This window comes from Cherax quadricarinatus, chromosome 60 (assembly GCF_038502225.1).
Source record: "Cherax quadricarinatus isolate ZL_2023a chromosome 60, ASM3850222v1, whole genome shotgun sequence".
NCBI classification, from domain to species: Eukaryota; Metazoa; Arthropoda; class Malacostraca; order Decapoda; family Parastacidae; genus Cherax; species Cherax quadricarinatus.
The window spans coordinates 14948382-14968913 of record NC_091351.1 but is presented as its reverse complement, the minus strand read 5'-3'; the positions used below and the strand labels follow the sequence as shown (position 1 = coordinate 14968913).

The window sequence follows — 20532 nt, the reverse complement described above, 5'->3', positions numbered from 1 at the left end:
TCAGAATATTAAATAGCATGGGACTAAGAACTCCTCCCTGCGGTGTACCTAAAGACATTTCTTTAGAATCACTTCTGAAGCCTTGGTAAAGGACAGAGGATACTCTATTTGACAGGTATCCTATTATCCAGCAGAGTAAGCTACCACTAATATTCATTTTGGCTAGTTCATGTAGTATAACGGTTCTGTTCGCAATATCAAATGCAGATTTTAGATCAAGAAAAGTGGTAAAACTAGTAGAGGTGTGTGCAGTGAGAAAGGTGGAAATACAGTTCTGCACACTTTTACCTTTCATGAACCCATAGAGGTAGGGGGAAAGTTGGTGTCTGATTCTGCAGGCAATCACTCTCATCAATATTCTGGCTCATAAAATTAATCAGTTTCAACATTTCTTCAGAAGTACTCTCTAAATTTTTTCTAATATGAGATGGAAGGCTTTCATGCCTGGATGTTTTGGACCAGTCATTTATGAGGTCATTTGCTTTTTCAAGAGGAAAGGGATGAGCAACATTGCCAGTCTTTTTCCTGGTTATTTTATTTATACCTTTCCAAGCCAAACTCAAAGGGGTGGACCTATTTAATCCACTAACAAACTGTTCCCATTCCTGTTGCCTAAGTTCTTCCTTTCTATTCCTTGCATTTGTTAGTGCAGCTTGGAACGTTCTGAGCAGGTCTGGGGTTCTACATTCACGGTATGCTTTACCAATCCTCCTAGCTGCATGTGTTAGATTGCGCAGCTGTGGATCATTATAGTATTTACATTGGTTTTTATTGTTATTTATAGTGGAGGGTCTTTGTTTCCTATTCCTGCCCACTTGATCTGTGAGAATACTCTCAATAGTGGTAATTAAATCATCATTAAATTTTTGTGTGCCAATGGGCTCGTAATTCTTATACCATTGATCCAAGTGGTTAATAAAGTTGTCTCTGTGTTCTGGTTTGAGAATAAGTTTCCTCCTTCTGTATTTAGCTCCTTGATTGCTGGAGATGTGATCAAGATTGACAGTTGTTAGTCTTGGGAAGTGATCAGATAGAAGATCATCAACTATGACAAAGTCATGCATCGTATATGATGTATTAAATCCAAGACACTGCTTTAGGGAATATATATGATTCATACAAATTATATTATAACAAATATGAAGGAGATTTGTTAGTAAACTGTGTAGATGAGACTGAAGTAGATCTTATGATTAATCAGTATTATGAATTAGAAGAAAAGATTCTTGTAAAAGTCAGGCTTTGAATAAATTAAAAGGTGTAAACCAGGCAGTTAATCTATTCCGATAAATAAGATGTCTTTGCCAAAACTCCCAGAATTATATTTACCTGTATTTAATCCTGGAGAAAATTGGGAAGAGTGTTGGTCAATTTTTAAAGCAGCTGTGAATGACAGGAGTGACCTAGCCTGTGTAACTAAATTATTTTACCTCAAAGGACAGATAAGAGGAGATGCTCACTTATTCATACAAGCTTTTCCCAATGTAGATGATTCTTACAAAGAAGCAGTTGACTTGTTGAAAGTCACTTATGGTGATATAGAACAAAGTAGGTTGGATCTAGTGAATATCATTGTTAATTTAAAATCTCCAGATCACGCTTACAAAGGTTCACAGCAGTTTAGAGTTAAACTGGAGGGCACTCTCAAAACTTTAAGTAATAAACCTTACCTCAGTTGGAATTAACAGCCATTTATGTAGGTGTCAAATTAGCTAATTATATAAGAAAAAAGTTGCAGGAGATAAATATTAGTGACACTGTAATTTGGTCTGATAATGAGGTACCCTTACAATGGATTCGTAATGGAAACAGTAAAATTGTGTACGTACAAAACAGAGTCGCTGAAATTAATTAGATGCAAGAGAAGTATAATAGTTTAGGTCAGCATATGTTAACGTTTAATCATATACCTGGTGAGGAGAATCCAGCTGATTTCTTGTCTCAAGGTTTACCTTATGCTAAATTTGTAAATGCTGTATCATGGTTTAAAGGACCGAGCTGGTTGGTAAATAAAGCTAATTGGCCTGTACAAAAGGTGTATATTGCTCCTGTTGAAATTACTGTGACCACCTCTCCAATAGTTCGTCCTTCCTTAGCCATTGCTATGAATAGGTATTCTTCTTTACCCAAACTAATCAATGTAACTAAGTTGGTGTTTAAATTTCTAAACAAGATGAATATCTCATATAAGTTTTCACATCCTCTTGAATATTGGATAAAGAGGGTACAGGAAGAAATCCATGGAAATGAGATTAAATTGATGATGGAAAGAAAAATTGTGAAAGGTTCAATAATAGAGAAATTGGGGCTGTATTTAGAGAACAATGTAATTAGGTGCAGAGGTAGGTTACAAAATGCTGAATTGGGTGATTATGCTAACCACCCTATCTTACTGCCCAAAACTCATCATCTAACAAATTTAATTGTTTTAAATGCCCATAAAAATGTAATTCATGGTGGGGTACAAGATACCTTAAATTGTATTAGGGAAACTTTCTGGATTCCACAAGGATGACAAAGTGTAAAAAGGGCGATTAAATCTTGTGTAATACGTCGCCGTGTGGATGACAGATCCTATATGTACCCAGGTCCTCCACCACTGTCAAAGGAATGTGTACAATTAGTGAAACCATTTGATGTAACAGGCGTAGACTATAGTGGTCCAATAATTTTAACAGGTACTTCAGATGGTGTTCCACTTAAAGTGTATGTTTGTTTGTTCACCTGTACTGCTACTAGGGCAGTTCATTTAGAAGTGGCACAGGACTTGTCTGCAAAACAGTTTATACAGCTGTTTCGAAAATTTGCAGCTAGGAGATCCTGTCCAAGATTGATGATTTCGGATAATGCCACAAATTTTGTAGCAGGTGCTCAATACTTGATAGAATTAAATAATAGTAACAAGGTTCAATCTCTGTTAACCCAATGAGGATGTACCTGGAAATTTATTATTTCTAGAGCCCCTTGGCAGGGGGGGGGGGCTGTACGAAAAACTGATAGGCACAGTGAAGAGGTGTCTCCGTAAAGTACTACACCGAAAGAGAATTAATTTGGAAGAATTACGTGCAGTGTTAGTGGAGGCGGAGAATCGTATAAATAATAGGCCTCTCTCTTACATGAGTGATACACCTGATGCAGATGTATTAACACCTTCTCACCTAATATGTGGAAGGAAATTGGAAGCTGCCCCTGTCTATAGAGATAATCTGGAAGAAAGTGATGAAGATTACAATGATGCAGCAGTATTGTGTGATAAATTTAAAATGTTAAATAAAGTAATTAATCATTGGTCTAATGTGTGGCATAAGGAATATCTTCTTACACTACGTGAACACTTTTATGGTGCGACAAAGGCAGTAAATCGACAGAACATTCAACCAGGTGACATTGTGGCCTCTGGACAAAGTATTGACATTGTACCCAGATGCCCAAAGTGCTGTCCGAAATGTCAAAGTGTTGTGTTGTGGCCAGGAAAGTTTACGCACAATTAATAAATTGATTCCCTTGGAATTAAATGGTATTCAATCAAATGTAAATGAAAATCTAAGGGAAAGTGACACAAGTGATATTGAAGATAACACTGACCAAGTGATGCAGGAAGATGAAATTGTAGTAAGACCTACTAGGAGAACAACCACTCAAGCCAGAACCTGCTGGAATCATCTCCTAAAGGAAGGAGTAATTTGAGTAGTTTAACAACGACCTCCGCCCGGCCGCAGTGTGGAAAATAATTTCCCAAAATTATGCTGTATATTTTTACAATGTAAATATACCTGATAATGTGATCAACAACGTTCTGCCTGATGTATTTTAAAGAAGTGAACCGACGGGGAAGCTCTGCGCCTGTGCTGACGAGCAGGGTGAGACGCCATTGTTTTTTTTGAATGTGATACAAGCACGTTAATGTAAGATGTATAATTTTCGTCGCTCTAGGGGTTATATTGGGCTTAAAACCTCTCAAATAGGAGCCAAAATTGTTGGATGTGCAGTCCTGCATAATTTGAGCATTAAGCAGATGGACAGGACAGCTCCAGGAACCCCAACTAAGTGTCTACATTTATGTTTAGAAGTTCTGGCCAGAAAATTTTTCATAAATGTAGACAGGGAAGTTTTTGAGTATGATACACAGTAATCTCCAGACAAATTGGTGAGTGTTATGATTATAAATTCTCCATCTGTTATATAAATGTGTATATGTAATCATTTATTAATTTTAAAATACAGTCCACAAATTTATATTAAATTTTACCAGAATTCCTGGTGATGTACATTTCATTTGCAATTAATATAGGTCTAGAGTAACTTGTGGAGAGATAGATTATGGTAGGTATCGAAGGGGGACATTTTTGCAACCTAGGTGTCCCAAAATTCCTACTTGTCTATGTAACTTTGATAAATAATAATTATCTTTGTTACCATTTACTGGTACGTGTCTAATGAGATACATCCAGGTAAATGTAATTTTCCACAACTATGATATAATCCTTAGTGTTAAGTAGACTGTAAGCCAATAATGTTAAGTTGGCCTATAATGCCTAGGCATAATAGAGGCTCTCTTTGCATTGCAACCCACTATTGTAAATACAAAATCTCAATGTACTATTTGCAAAGACATAAAATAAATAAATAAATAAATCCTTTGATAAATGGTCGCACAGGAGTTTGTGGAGTGTGACAAACAGTTCAGTTTGAAGGGTAGAGGTCAGTTACTGATGAGAGTCATCACTCTCTATAACAACAGCAGCACTATCAGCTGCACCAGTGTATTGGTAAACACAACCACCAACATAAATAATTTGTGAAAGAGTAGTTTAGAATGGGGTAATTACCCACTGAGCGGGTAAGTGTCGCTGTTCCCTTACTTGACAACTTCGCACACTGAGGTCCGGGCGATCCCTGGTATGGGTGGTAACATTAGGACGTGTTTCTTCAAGATATCTGCTGTCCCTGTTCATCTAGCATTAAAATGGGTACCTGGGTGTTAGTTGACTGGTGTGAGTTGCATCCTGGGGACAAAATGACCTAATTTTGCCCGAAATGCTCAGCATAACAAGCGGCTTTCTATATAGTAGTATGTCATTGATGTCAACTAGGACTGTATACCTTGCACATGTTGAGAGTAAGACACATGTGCAACATCTGGGTATCTTTATTGTAGACGTTTCGCCATCCAGTGGCTTTATCAATACAAATTCCAGGACATAACTTGAAGACAGTAGAACTATGTACAGAAGATGAGGTAATCAGTCCCTCAACCTAGGAGTAGGTGCGAACAGCACCATAGTCGTAGTATCTCCACGACTATGGTGCTGTTCGCACCTACTCCTAGGTTGAGGGACTGATTACCTCATCTTCTGTACATAGTTCTACTGTCTTCAAGTTATGTCCTGGAATTTGTATTGATAAAGCCACTGGATGGCGAAACGTCTACAATAAAGATACCCAGATGTTGCACATGTGTCTTACTCTCATCTTGTCGGTATTATATACCATTCGTACACACCTTGCACATGTACTTGTAGAAATAAAGATTATTATTATTATTATTATTATTATTATTATTATTATTATTATTATTATTATTATAACATATTAATCCCAGTAAGGATATTTTTTCCAGTGGTAATTTCTAATGCTTGGAATATCAAGTTCCTTCCGTATGTTTAGAATTTTATCAGAACGAGGGCATCCTAGGATGATCCTCATTGCTTCGTTCTACATCTTTTCCAGCCCTCCAAGTTTCCAGTCTGACACAAGAACAAGTAGGGGTCCCCTTACACACTGTGTTTGAGGTTCAATCCCCGGTATAGGTAGAAACGTTGAGCATGTTTCCTAACACCTGTTGCTCCTGTTCACCTAGCAGTAAGTAGGTACCTTGGTGTTAGTCACCTTACACCTGCTGTCCATGTTAAGATTATTTAGGTACAAATACACATGATAACAGTTACACAAATTACCATAAATAGTAACATATGTGTAAATTACCTATGATAACTTATTTCTATTGGGTCCTTGACTTATTTCCACGAGGGTCCTTGACTTATTTCCATGAGGGTCCTTGACTTATTTCCATGAGGGTCCTTGACTTATTTCCATGAGGGTCCTTGACTTATTTCCATGAGAGTCCTTGAATAATTTCCATGAGGGTCCTTGACTTATTTCCATGAGAGTCCTTGAATAATTTCCATGAGGGTCCTTGACTTATTTCCATGAGAGTCCTTGACTTATTTCCATGAGAGTCCTTGAATAATTTCCATGAGGGTCCTTGACTTATTTCCATGAGAGTCCTTGAATAATTTCCATGAGGGTCCTTGACTTATTTCCATGAGAGTCCTTGACTTATTTCCATGAGAGTCCTTGAATAATTTCCATGAGGGTCCTTGACTTATTTCCATGAGAGTCCTTGAATAATTTCCATGAGGGTCCTTGACTTATTTCCATGAGAGTCCTTGACTTATTTCCATGAGTCCTTGAATAATTTCCATGAGGGTCCTTGACTTATTTCCATGAGGGTCCTTGACTTATTTCTATGAGAGTCCTTGACTTATTTCCATGAGGGGCCTTGACTTATTTCCATGAGGGTCCTTGACTTATTTCCATGAGAGTCCTTGACTTATTTCCATTGGAGTCCTTGATTTCCACTGGAGTTCACTAAGCAGTAAGTAGGTGTACCTGGATGTTAGTCACTTTACACCCTTCTGTCCCTGTTCACCCAGCAGTAAGTAGGTACCAGGGTGTTAATTGACTCGTGTGGGTGGCATCCTGGGGGACAAGATTAAAGGACACCAGTGGAAATAAGACAGACAGTCCTCGGTGACACACTGACTTTCTTGGTTTATCCTAGGTGGCTAACCCTCTGGGTTAGAAATCCTGCTGTCCCTGTTTACCTAACAGTAAATAGGTACTTGGGTGTTAGCCAACTAGTGTGGGCCGCACTCTAGGGTCAAAATGAGCCTAATTTGCCCAAAATGCTCTACATAACAAGGGGCTTCCTATATAGTATGTCATTTGTGGAAAATACTGTATATATTTTCCAGAAATACAGCAGTTATATGTAAATAAATGGCCATACTGTATTTAATAATATTTGTCATAAAAAATGGGAAATTTTCTGCGCCTGCGCAGAAGAGACTCGCCATTGTTTGTTTGAATTGAGAATAACAGACATTTGTTAATAATGTGAAGAATTTTCGTGCTCTAGAGGTAAAATTGGGCTGACACCTCTCAAATAGGAGGCGAAATTGTTGGATGTGCATTCCTGCATAACTTGAGATATCAGGCGACTGGACAAGACAGCTCCAGGAACCTCAGATAAGCTATTTAGATTTATGTGATCAAATTAATGAATTTAGAAACAACTCACTCAGAAATGCTCAAGAAATGGCAAAGTATTTTATCCACAGTGGTATATTGCAGACCATTCTGGAGAAATACCCTGACTTTGCTATCTGTAAATAATGCATTACCATGTGTGTGTGTGCGTGTGAGTGTGTGTGTGTGTGTGTGTGTGTGTGTGTGTGTGTGTGTGTGTGTGTGTGTGTGTGTGTGTGTGTGTGTGTGTGTGTGTGTGTGTGTGTGTGCGTGTGTGGGTGTGTGTGTGTGCATGTGTGGGTGTGTGTGTGTGCGTGTGTGGGTGTGTGTGCATGTGTGGGTGTGTGTGTGGGTGTGTACTCACCTATTTGTACTCACCTATTTGTGGTTGCAGGGGTCGAGTCATAGCTCCTGGCCCCACCTCTTCACTGATTGCTACTAGGTCCTCTCTCTCCCTGCTCCATGAGCTTTATCATACCTCGCCTTAAAACTATGTATGGTTCCTGCCTCCACTACATTCCTTTCTAGGCTATTCCACGGCCTGACTACTCTATGACTGAAGAAATATTTCCTAACATCCCTTCGATTCATCTGAGTCTTCAACTTCCAATTGTGACCTCTTGTGTCTGTGTCCCATCTCTGGAACATCCTGTCTTTGTCCACCTTGTCTATTCCGCGCAGTATTTTATATGTCGTTATCATGTCTCCCCTGACCCTCCTGGCCTCCAGTGTCGTCAGGCCGATTTCCCTCAACCTTTCTTCGTAGGACAATCCCCATAGCTCTGGGACTAGTCTTGTTGCAAACCTTTGCACTTTCTCTAATTTCTAGACGTGCTTGACTAGGTGTGGATTCCAAACTGGTGCTGCATACTCCAGTATGGGCCTGACGTAGATGGTATACAGAGTCTTAAACGAATCCTTACTGAGGTATCGGAACGCTATCCGTAGGTTTGCCAGGCGCCCGTATGCTGCAGCAGTTATCTGATTGATGTGCGCCTCAGGAGATATGCTCGGTGTTATACTCACCCCCAGATCTTTTTCCTTGAGTGAGGTTTGCAGTCTTTGGCCATCTAAACTATATTGTGTCTGCGGTCTTCTTTGCCCTTCCCCAATCTTCATGACTTTGCATTTGGCAGGGTTAAATTCAAGGAGCCAGTTGCTGGACCAGGCTTGTAGCCTGTCCAGGTCTCTTTGTAGTCCTGCCTGATCCTCGTCCGATTTGATTCTTCTCATTAACTTCACATCATCTGCAAACAAGGACACTTCTGAGTCTATCCCTTCCGTTATGTCGTTCACATATACCAAGAACAGCACAGGTCCTAGGACTGACCCCTGTGGAACCCCGCTTGTCACAGGCGCCCACTCTGACACCTCGTCACGTACCATGACTCGTTGTTGCCTCCCTGTCAGATATTCTCTGATCCATTGCAGTGCCTTTCCTGTTATGTGTGCCTGGTCCTCTAGCTTTTGCAGTAACCTCTTGTGAGGAACTGTGTCGAAGGCCTTCTTGCAGTCCAAAAATATGCAGTCGATCCACCCCTCTCTCTCTTGTCTTACTTCTGTCACCTTGTCATAAAACTCTAGTAGGTTTGTGACACAGGATTTTCCTTCCCTGAAACCGTGCTGGTTGTCAATTATACACTTGTTTCTTTCCAGGTGCCCCACCACTCTCCTCCTGATGATCTTCTCCATGACCTTGCATACGTTAGTGATACAGGTCTGTAGTTTAGTGTGTGTGTGTGTATGTGTGTGTGTGTGTGGGTGTGCGTCCTTGTGTGTATGCATATATTTGTACGCTCGTGTGCACATGTCCGTGCGTGCGCCCAGGTGTGTGTATGTGTGTGCGCGCGCGCTAGTGTGGGTGTATGATCCACTTAATATTTGTATTTATAACTCATTACAATTGTGACCAGGTGTGGACGTATCAGTGGTTCATTACTTTGTAATTTGTTCATGACTGTAACCATGATTCATTACCTCTGTAACTTGTCATGATTGTGACCAGATCTACCTGGAGTTCATTACCTTTGTAACTAGTTCAGCTATCATAACTTTGGGGTCCAGTCACTGGACCCATTATGTACCTTTGTAATCTTTTGACTACCGCCCACAGGATGAGTATGGGGTGCATAATAAAGATATTAAACTAAAGTGTGTGTGTGTGTGTGTGTGTGTGTGTGTGTGTGTGTGTGTGTGTGTGTGTGTGTGTGTGTGTGTGTGTGTGTGTGTTTTGTGTGTGTGTATGTGTGTATGTGTGTGTGTGTGTGTGTGTGTGTGTGTGTGTGTGTGTGTGTGTGTGTGTGTGTGTGTGTGTGTGTGTGTGTGTGTGGTGTATGTGTGACTCAACAATCAATATTTGCACCAATAACTCATTACAGTTGTGACCGGGTGTGGAAGTGTGAATTGCTCATTACACTATAATTTGTTCATGATTGTAGCCATGTATAAACGTAAGTAACCATTCTACAGAATTCATTACCTTTGTAACTTGTGAGCTCATTACCTTTGTACCTAGTTCAGCTATCAAAACTTTGGGGGCCCAGTCCCTGGACCCATTACGTACCTCTGTAATCTGTAAATACCTTCGTAACTTGACATGATTGTGACCAGACCTACCTGGAGTTCATTACCTTTGTAAATTGTGAGTTCATTACCTTTGTAAATTGTGAGTTCATTACCTTTGTAAATTGTGAGTTCATTACCTCTGTAACTTGCTCAGCTATCAAAACTTTGGAGTCCAGTCCCTGGACCAATTATGTACCTCTGTAATCTTTTGACTACCGCCCACAGGATGGGTATGGGGTGCATAATAAACATTAAACTAACTAAACTGTTATAATTCTGGCCAGTATTTTCATAAATTTAGTTAGTGAGGCCCGGTGGCCTGGTGGCTAAAGCTCCCGCTTCACACACGGAGGGCCCGGGTTCGATTCCCGGCGGGTGGAAACATTTCGACAAGTTTCCTTACACCTGTTGTCCTGTTCACCTAGCAGCAAATAGGTACCTGGGTGTTAGTCGACTGGTGTGGGTCGCATCCTGGGGGACAAGATTAAGGACCCCAATGGAAATAAGTTAGACAGTCCTCGATGACGCACTGACTTTCTTGGGTTATCCTGGGTGGCTAACCCTCCGGGGTTAAAAATCCGAACGAAATCTTATCTTATCTTATCTCCAGTCAAATTGGTGAGTGATATTAAGATATTCTCTTTCTGTTATGTATATGTGTATATATATATATATATAATCATTTATTATTTTTAATATACAGTCCACAAATTTATATATTTACCAGCCTTCCTGGTGATACATATTTTATTTGTAATTAATGGGTCCAGAGCAACTTGTGGATATGACAGTGGTAGGTATCGAAGGGGGACATTTTTTGCGACCTAGATGTCCCAAATTCCCACTTGTCTAACTGATAAATAATAATTATATTTGTTCATTTACTGTTATGTACATAATGATACATTCAGAAAAATGCAATTTTCCACGTCATTGATGTCAGCTAGGTCGGTATAAGATGTATCATATACTAGTGGAAATAAAGATAATAATAATATTTATTATTATTATTATTATTAGTAGTAGTAGTAGTAGTAGTAGTGGTATTGGGCATAGTGGCCTGGTGGCTAAAGCTCTCACTTCACTCGGCGAGGATCTGCGTTCGATTTCCAGCGAGGGTAGAAACATTGGGTGTTTAATCGACTGATGTGGGTCGCATCCTGGGACAATACTGACCTAATTTGCCCGAAATGCTCAGCATAACAAGCGGCTTTCTATACAGCAGAATTGTGAAAATTTGTCTGGACTGCCTCCAAGTGAGTCACCTACCCTGGCAAACTCTGTTGACACCAAGCTCTGAGGTCGGTACCTCAGCCTCACAAGCGGCTTATAGGACAGATTTCCACAAATGATTGATGTTGCAAGAAACTTGCCTGCATGCACATATAAAGGACTAACTTACTTGGTGTTGCAGCATATATCCTGATCTTCAACTTCCCTAAGCTTAGCCTTAGCCCCTTTGGACTTCCCCTCAGAAACCACGTGCAACCGGGAGCCTTAATTCTTGCAATATTCAATCGATATTAGTGACCTGCCTGCACCTCAGAAATTCCTATATCCAAGGGGGTGTGTATCTCCTAGTATAACTATGCAGACATGGACACTAGCTTCTAGACTGACAAAAGACACTGGTATGTACTGGGCATGCACTGCCAGCTGCACACAGGCCTTCAGATCAACTCACAATTTTTCCCAGACACTGGCCAGAAATCCTAAGAGAAAGTGGAGGTCTTGTCTTACTGTATGGGCCTGACGGAGGACATCATCTACGGTACATCGAGGTGCCTCTACCAGATTTCCCCAGGTCTCATATGTGAAGACACGTGGGGGGGGCGCCATCTGCTGATCATGGCACGTCTTGTCCAGGTGGTGTATGGTCATAGAAGGGCGAGCTCGTGTCTTCCAGACCTGCGCCTCATCATTCAACCTAGGGCTGCCATTTCTCCCTAGCTAACTTAACCTAGTGTTTGCCTACATTATCGGCCTATTACTACCTATGTTAAGGTCTTAGGTCTACATTATTATTATCTACAGTTGCCTCAATAATCCTAATATTAATGTACTAACCATAAACTACCTACTTCTTCCCTGAAGGGAAAATCTATAAATTAATAAGTGCCTACCATCCACATTCGACAATCTGGGAGAGAATGCTTTTGTTTGGGTGGGTTTAAGGGCCACCCAGCTCAGCCGTTCCATAACGGCCATGCTGGGACCCCTTTGTACACCGTATCTGTCCTGTGGAACTTTAGGGACCAAATAAATTTCCACAGCCTCCCGCCGACGAAGGTAGGTACTAAGTCTAAATCAAGTTCACCTTCCGCGAGCCCCATGGCGGACCCTGGACACGAGTGCCGTCCAGCCACTCTCATTGAGCAGACTACGGTCTAACTTCAGCCATCTAGTTTTCCCTGCGTGGACCTCTGGGGGTGTAAACTTGTTGGTTCCAGTGGTCTTAGCACCCTTTCCTTTAACTTTAACATCTTTCGTATGTCTAGCCTTGACTGAGTGGCTCCGTACTTTCCCACCCAGTGGCCCACATGCCCTGGTAGCCTCTCCTCCCACTGATACGAGGTTCCCTGGATTTAATGGCAATCTATCTCCTTCTTTACGTACCCTGTAAAAGTGTTTTCCCTTCCCAAGGCGGCCGAGTGTTCGTCACTACCTACCTGGTTCAGCTTCCCTGGCAGTTCATCGTGTATACTGGTATTCATTATCACTACTCCCCCAGCTATCATGAGGATAGCTTCTCCTCTATCTGGCGTGGCAGGGAATTCAGGTGGAATCCTGCCACCTATGATGTATCCTACTGGGGATCTGTATAAACCAATTCCTTCCCTAAACGTCCGTCGTGTAGACAGGAAGTCATCTATCTGATTGGCTCCCAACAGGATACCTACATTTCTGACTGTGTCAGTGGTAATTCCCTGGTCTGCCAGCTTCACGTCAAGGTCTTTCAATCGCTTAGCTGCTGCAGCAAGACCTCTCGCTGTAATTGCTCTGGGTAACGTCTCTACCACCAAGGCTGTAATGTCTCTGCGATGTCCACCTAATTTGACTGTGACATCCACCACATCATAAGATCTAGGTGGGGCCTGACTTATAGCCCCTCCCAACATTATACTAACTTTCTTTGTGGCCTTAAACTTTAATTTAGCCACCAACTTCTTTGTTATCAAGGATACTTGTGATTCTTGGTCAAAGAATAATCGGGTTGTTTCGGACCTGTGCCCATTCACAACCTTTGCCATGACTGTAGGTAGGGCAGCACCTCCGTGATTCTCACTCAGATTAGAGACTTCACTCCCACTAATCACGCTGGCTACCATTTCAGGCTCAGACTCACTTTCTATCTCTACCTGAGAGATATCCCTACTAGCCTGGGGTTCCCTTAAATTATTGGGACATAGCGCAGTATGGTGCTTACCTTTGCAGCAGACTCGACACTCACTGAGCTGGGTGCCACAGTCTCTCGCAAAGTTTTCCCCACAACACTTTCAAATTCAAATTCAAATTCAAATTCAAATTCAAAGTTTATTCTCTATTAGGATTACAATGCTGAGTTTACAGAAATTCGGTTATTGTTTGGTTTACATGTAGTAAAATTGTGATTACAGAGTGTACCACTAGAACGCTTAGCATGGCTAGGCATTTCGGGCAAACTTAGTTTTATTCTTAATTGTAAAATATTACAAATTATGAGGTAAGTTGGTATTATGGCTAAGTGACTAAATACTAGTTTGTGAGTTTAGCAATATGAATGCTTTTGTTTTGGCACAGTACATAGTTTCAGTATTGGAGTATCACAGGATTCATTATTTTAAGACTGAGATTAATATTTCTGTTTATGGTCAAATGAGTGAGTGAGTGTAAGTGTGAACCACCAGGTGGTATTCGTGTAGTTAGTTGACGGGGTGTATCAGGGAGATAAGATGTTTTCTAATGGTAGTTTTGAAGGTGATGAATGTGTTTGCAGTTCTAGAGTTCTCAGGTAGGGTATTCCAGATTTTAGGGCCTTTGACATACATTGAATTTTTGTAAAGGTTTAGTCGGACACGGGGAATGTCGTAGAGATGTTTGTGTCTGGTGTTATGCCTGTGGGTTCTGTCACAATTATCAAGAAAGCGTTTTAGGTCAAGGTTGATATTAGAGTTTAAGGCCCTGTAGATGTAGATTGCACAGTAGTAAGTGTGGATGTACTGAACTGGGAGTAAGTTTAGATCTATGAAGAGTGGGGGGGGTGTTGCCAGGGATGGGATTTAGTGATTATTCTTACTGCAGCTTTTTGTTGGGTTATTATTGGCTTTAGGTGTGTTGCTGCAGTTGATCCCCAAGCACAAATAGCATAGGTGAGGTATGGATAAATAAGTGAGTGGTATAGTGTGAGAAGGGCATTTTGCGGCACGTAGTATCGTATCTTGGAGAGGATCCCAACCGTTTTGGATACTTTTTTGGCTATATGCTGGATATGGGTGCTGAAATTCAGGTTGTTGTCAAGGTATAAGCCTAGGAATTTTCCCCCATTATTTCTGGTAATTAGAGTGTTGTCAATGTTAATTTGTGCATCTCCTGCTCTGCTACCAAACATAATACAGTAGGTTTTGTCAGTGTTAAGCGTAAGTTTATTGGCTGTCATCCAAGTCGATATTTTAATCAGCTCCTCATTCACAATGGTGTTGAGGGTGGCAAGATTAGGGTGAGAGATGACATAAGTCGTGTCATCAGCAAAGAGAATAGGTTTCAGGTGTTGGGATACGTTTGGAAGGTCATTGATGTATATGAGGAAGAGCAGGGGACCAAGGACACTTCCCTGCGGAACTCCAGTATCAAGTGGCCGTGTTGCTGATGCTGTGTCTTTAATGGTGACGTATTGATACCTATTAGTAATGTAAGAAGCAGAGTCTCAACTCCTTTAGTCTCTGTTGCCTGCTGCTCAGTGTTATATACTCCGAATAACTCGTGCTAGCGTGTTCACCTTCGCAGAACAGGCATATTCTGGCACGAGTGCCTCTGAGGTTCTGCTTAGAGGTTCTTACCTTAGACACTTCTTTACCATAGTACACTCCAACGTTAGTCGTATGAGCTTTAGACTGATCTCTCGAGATCTTTGAGTAACTGTCTGGGTTTTTATGTGGTGATGGTGGTGACTCTTCTCTCACACCTATACTCAAATGAGAAACGAGATCTCCCAACCCCTCAACAATTTGTTTTATCGTGAACCTATTCGTCCGATATTTTAAATGTAATTCATGCACTGTAGTGCTAGCCAGTTTCCTCTGAATCACCTGGCTAAGGACCCATTCTGAATCATCCTCATCATGCAAATCTCTGAAACTATTTGTCAAGCTCATAATTTCAATACGGAACTTCTCTAGGCTTTGACGGTCATGTCGGCAAGCCTCTAGATCCAACAACCGATAAAGTATGGCCACTTTTATCTCTTCAGTGTTGCCAAACATGTCTTCTAATTGGTCTTTGGCATGTTGGTAATTAGTGTCAGTAATCTGGTAGTGCCGGACCAAGTCTAAGGCTTTACCTTTGAGCTGTGACCGCAAATACTGCAATTTGACAGCATCTGACAAATCGTTCCTGTCATCTATCTGGGCTTTAAACTGATCCCAGAAAGCAATGTACTCAGTTAGGTTTCCGTCAAATGTCGGTAAATTCAACTGGGGCAACCTGGGCAATATATTGACAGGTGTGTGGCTGTTTGTGGTACCTGCGGTGTTCGACACCACCCTTGGAATACTAGCCTTTAATGTACTTAACTTATTTTTGTACGTATTCATTTCCTGATGACAATCTACATCATCCTTAGTGAATTCGTCCAGAGCCTGCCGAAGACTATCCTGGGCTTCATCATCCTCAATAGCCTGTAGCTCATATGCTGAGAATGCTTGTTCATAGGCTTCCCATTTTTCCCCCAAACGCTTCAAGCAGTCTTGCAAATCATCGCAGTCTACGTTACTGCTTTGGCAAGTAGCCTTGCACCTGTAAAGTAAAAGGACACAAGTGCAACTAATGTGACATTTATTGTGGCAACGTTTCGCTCTCCAGGAGCTTTATCAAGCTTGGCTTGATAAAGCTCCTGGAGAGCGAAACGTTGCCACAATAAATGTCACATTAGTTGCACTTGTGTCCTTTTACTTTACATATTGTCGGTAATTCTACCAACTTTATTACAGCCTTGCACCTGTTACGCGTTCTGTTCAGATGCCCTTTGTATGCCGCCACTGATCGTTTTAATTTTGCTAACACTGAACCAGACTCTCCTGAACTCCCATCTGCCATTGTCGAAGTTTAATGAGGAGTGTGACACTAATTGTACTTTACCCAGTCCACCCAACAGCACGTCACGGTGTTAGGTAAGAATGAACGAGTTCCAAGGCTCCTCAACAAGTTTAACGATTCCCCTTGTTATATTGACTCTACTCTGACTTAAAATGTACACTGTTAGCTCTCAAATCCCAATCAAAATGTGTATCGATGTGAAAGCTTAACCTAGCAATTTCCTATACAATGCCAGCAAATAATTACAGGACTTAACCTAGTCTCAGGTACAATTCACAAATCCCACATTAAAATGAGTCAACGACAATAAAAATCACACATTAAAAAGTGCAGTATACAAATTAAAATCCCTTGGTTAACACAAATAAATTCAACAATTCAACTTGAGAAACAGTAAATGAATAATGTATGTAAACAGCTTGGCCTAACTGCCCAGCTTACTCAGTCTAGCGTGGATGGTTGGATATGGTACATCCTAACCTAACTAGTGTGCTATAGCTTAATTAAACCTGGCTTTAGAACTCCCTGTAAATAATAACTAGGTTAAATCTGTCCTAGCTACTATAACTGTTGTAAATATTGCACAAGCCTAGCCTAACTGTGGCTACCTTGCAAATCCACTGAAAGTAATTAACACACAAGTCTCCTACCTTGGATTACTTGTAATCACTGTAAATAATTAAATTCACAAGCTTCTCTAGCCTACCTGGCCTGCCTGTAAATTACTGCAAGTAATAACTTCTGTGTATAATCAGCTTGGCCTAGCCTCTCTGTAACTCTGGCCCTAGGTGTGCTAACTTAACCTAACTCTGTTAAACTGGATCCTAACTGTGGCCTAGCTATGTTAATTTTAACCTAGCTATTCCACATCACGGTTTTCAAAGGACCACTTTGTGAAAATTTGTCTGGACTGCCTCCAAGTGAGTCGCCTACCCTGGCAAACTCTGTTGACACCGAGCTCTGAGGTCGGTACCTCAGCCTCACAAGTGGCTTATAGAACAGATTTTCACAAATGATTGATGTTGCAAGAAATGCGCCTGCATGCACATATAAAGGACTAACTTACTTGGTGTTGCAGCATATATCCTGATCTTCAACTTCCCTAAGCTTAGCCTTAGCCCCTTTGGACTTCCCCTCAGAAACCATGTGCAACCGGGAGCCTTAATTCCTGCAATATTCAATCGATGTTAGTGACCTGCCTGCACCTCAGAAATTCCTATATCCAAGGGGGTGTGTATCCTCTAGTATAACTACGCAGACACGGACACTAGCTTCTAGACTGACAAAAGACATTGGTACATACTGGGCATGCACTGCCAGCTGCACACAGGCCTTCAGATCAACTCACTCACAATTTTCCCCAGACACTGGCCAGAAATCCTAAGAGAAAGTGGAGGTCTTGTCTTACTGTATGGGCCTGATGGAGGAGGTCATCTATGGTACAGGTACATCGAGGTGCCTCTACCAGATTTCCCCAGGTCTCATATGTGAAGACACGTGGGGGGTGCCGTCTGCTGATCACAGCACGTCTTGTCCAGGTGGTGTATGGTCATAGAAGGGCGAGCTCGTGTCTTCCAGACCTGCGCCTCATCATTCAACCTAGGGCTGCCAGTTCTCCCTAGCTAACTTAACCTAGTGTTTGCCTACATTATCGGCCTATTAATACCTATGTTAAGGTCTTAGGTCTACATTATTATTATATACAGTTGCCTCAATAATCCTAATATTAATGTACTAACCATAAACTACCTACTTCTTCCCTGAAGGGAAAATCTATAAATTAATAAGTGCCTACCATCCACATTCGACAATCCGGGAGAGAACGCTTTTGTTTGGGTGGGTTTAAGGGCCACCCAGCTCAGCCGTTCCATAATGCCATACTGGGACCCCTTTGTATGCCGTATCTGTTCTGTGGAACTTTAGGGACCAAATAAATTTCCACAAGTATGTCATTGATGTCAGTTAGGACTGTATACCTTGTACATGTACTTGTAGAAATTAAAGATATTATTATTTTATTTTATTATCACACTGGCCGATTCCCACCAAGGCAGGGTGGCCCGAAAAAGAAAAACTTTCACCGTCATTCACTCCATCACTGTCTTGCCAGAAGGGTGCTTTACACTATAGTTTTTAAACTGCAACATTAACATTCCTCCTTCAGAGTGCAGGCACTGTACTTCCTATCTCCAGGACTCAAGTCCGGCCTGCCGGTTTCCCTGAACCCCTTCATAAATGTTACTTTGCTCACACTCCAACAGCATGTCAAATATTAAAAATCATTTGTCTCCATTCACTCCTATCAAACATGGCTCACGCATGCCTGCTGGAAGTCCAAGCCCCTCGCACACAAAACCTTCTTTACCCCCTCCCTCCAACCTTTCCTAGGCTGACCCCTACCCCCCCCTTCCTTCCACTACAGACTGATACACTCTTGAAGTCATTCTGTTTTGCTCCATTCTCTCTACATGTCCGAACCACCTCAACAACCCTTCCTCAGCCCTCTGGACAACAGTTTTGGTAATCCCGCACCTCCTCCTAACTTCCAAACTATGAATTCTCTGCATTATATTCACACCACACATTGCCCTCAGACATGACATCTCCACTGCCTCCAGCCTTCTCCTCGCTGCAACATTCATCACCCATGCTTCACACCTATATAAGAGCGTTGGTAAAACTATACTCTCATACATTCCCCTCTTTGCCTCCAAGGACAAAGTTCTTTGTCTCCACAGACTCCTAAGTGCACCACTCACCCTTTTCCCCTCATCAATTCTATGATTCACCTCATTTTTCATAGACCCATCCGCTGACAGGTCCACTCCCAAATATCTGAATACATTCACCTCCTCCATACACTCTCCCTCCAATCTGATATCCAATCTTTCATCACCTAATCTTTTTGTTATCCTCATAACCTTACTCTTTCCTGTATTCACTTTTAATTTTCTTCTTTTGCACACCCTACCAAATTCATCCACCAATCTCTGCAACTTCTCTTCAGAATCTCCCAAGAGCACAGTGTCATCAGCAAAGAGCAACTGTGACAACTCCCACTTTATGTGTGATTCTTTATCTTTTAACTCCACGCCTCTTGCCAAGACCCTCGCATTTACTTCTCTTACAACCCCATCTATAAATATATTAAACAACCATGGTGACATCACACATCCTTGTCTAAGGCCTACTTTTACTGGGAAATAATCTCCCTCTTTCCTACATACTCTATCTTGTGCCTCACTATCCTCGTAAAAACTCTTCACTGCTTTCAGTAACCTACCTCCTACACCATACACCTGCAACATCTGCCACATTGCCCCCTTATCCACCCTGTCATACGCCTTTTCCAAATCCATAAATGCCACAAAAACCTCTTTAGCCTTATCTAAATACTGTTCACTTATATGTTTCACTGTAAACACCTGGTCCACACACCCCCTACCTTTCCTAAAGCCTCCTTGTTCATCTGCTATCCTATTCTCCGTCTTACTCTTAATTCTTTCAAAGATATTATTATTATTATTATTATTATTATTATTATTATTATTATTATTATTATTATTATTATTATTATTATTATTATTATTATTATTATTATATTATTATTATTATTATTATTATTATTATTATTATTATTATTATTATTATTATTATTATTATGATTATTATTATTATTATTATTATTATTATTCAATAATGTTATCTCCATTCCCTGGATCGGTAATGTTTACACGGCTCCTCGCTGGGCAAGGCTACGGTAATATTTTTACAGCTCCTCTCCCTGTAACAATCTTTATCTCCAACAAAAACAACAACATAAACGGGAGTTTTCTCCGCCAAATTGCAACGTTTCGGAAAGAAATAAAAGGAAAACATGGAAAGCAAGCCACAGAAAATGCCCAAAGTGGCCAAGGTCTGTCATACATGAAGAGCCATCACATATTTTTGATAATTTAGCAAAATTTCAGATTATGGGGCCACTCTAGCTATTTTGGGGGTTATGGTTGGCACTTGATACGTTACTGTGCCAGTCCTCGGGGGGGAGGGGGGGGGAGTGAAACCCAGCTCTGGGCTTTTCATCTTGCAGTCAACATCAGGAACTTGCAGTCTTGCTGAAAAATGGATGAAATTCGAGCAAATACGTTCAGAGTGTTTTTGCTATCAAAAACGCTAACTGAATGTAATTGCTCGGATTTCATCTTTTCTGCAACATTGCAAACTCTTGATGATGTGTTTATTGCAACATGTTCACGAATCTTTGCAAGACAAATGTGATCGTCCAATAAATATTCTCATATGAATCAACACTTCAAACAACAAAAATATTTTTCTTGAGGCCATTTTCTTCTCTTGGATCAAATT

General features: G+C 41.0%; 1 protein-coding gene across 1 annotated transcript in view; it reads left to right on the top strand.

Moving 5' to 3' along the window:
• The first annotated feature begins 19909 nt into the window (after window positions 1-19909).
• The window catches only part of crn (pre-mRNA splicing factor crn), a 56264-nt gene continuing 55641 nt past the window's right edge, over window positions 19910-20532 (top strand). The window contains exon 1 of the mRNA XM_070098037.1: window positions 19910-20083. Coding sequence (XP_069954138.1) covers window positions 20045-20083 — 39 coding nt within the window. The 5' untranslated portion in view covers window positions 19910-20044. The remainder of the gene's footprint in view (window positions 20084-20532) is intronic.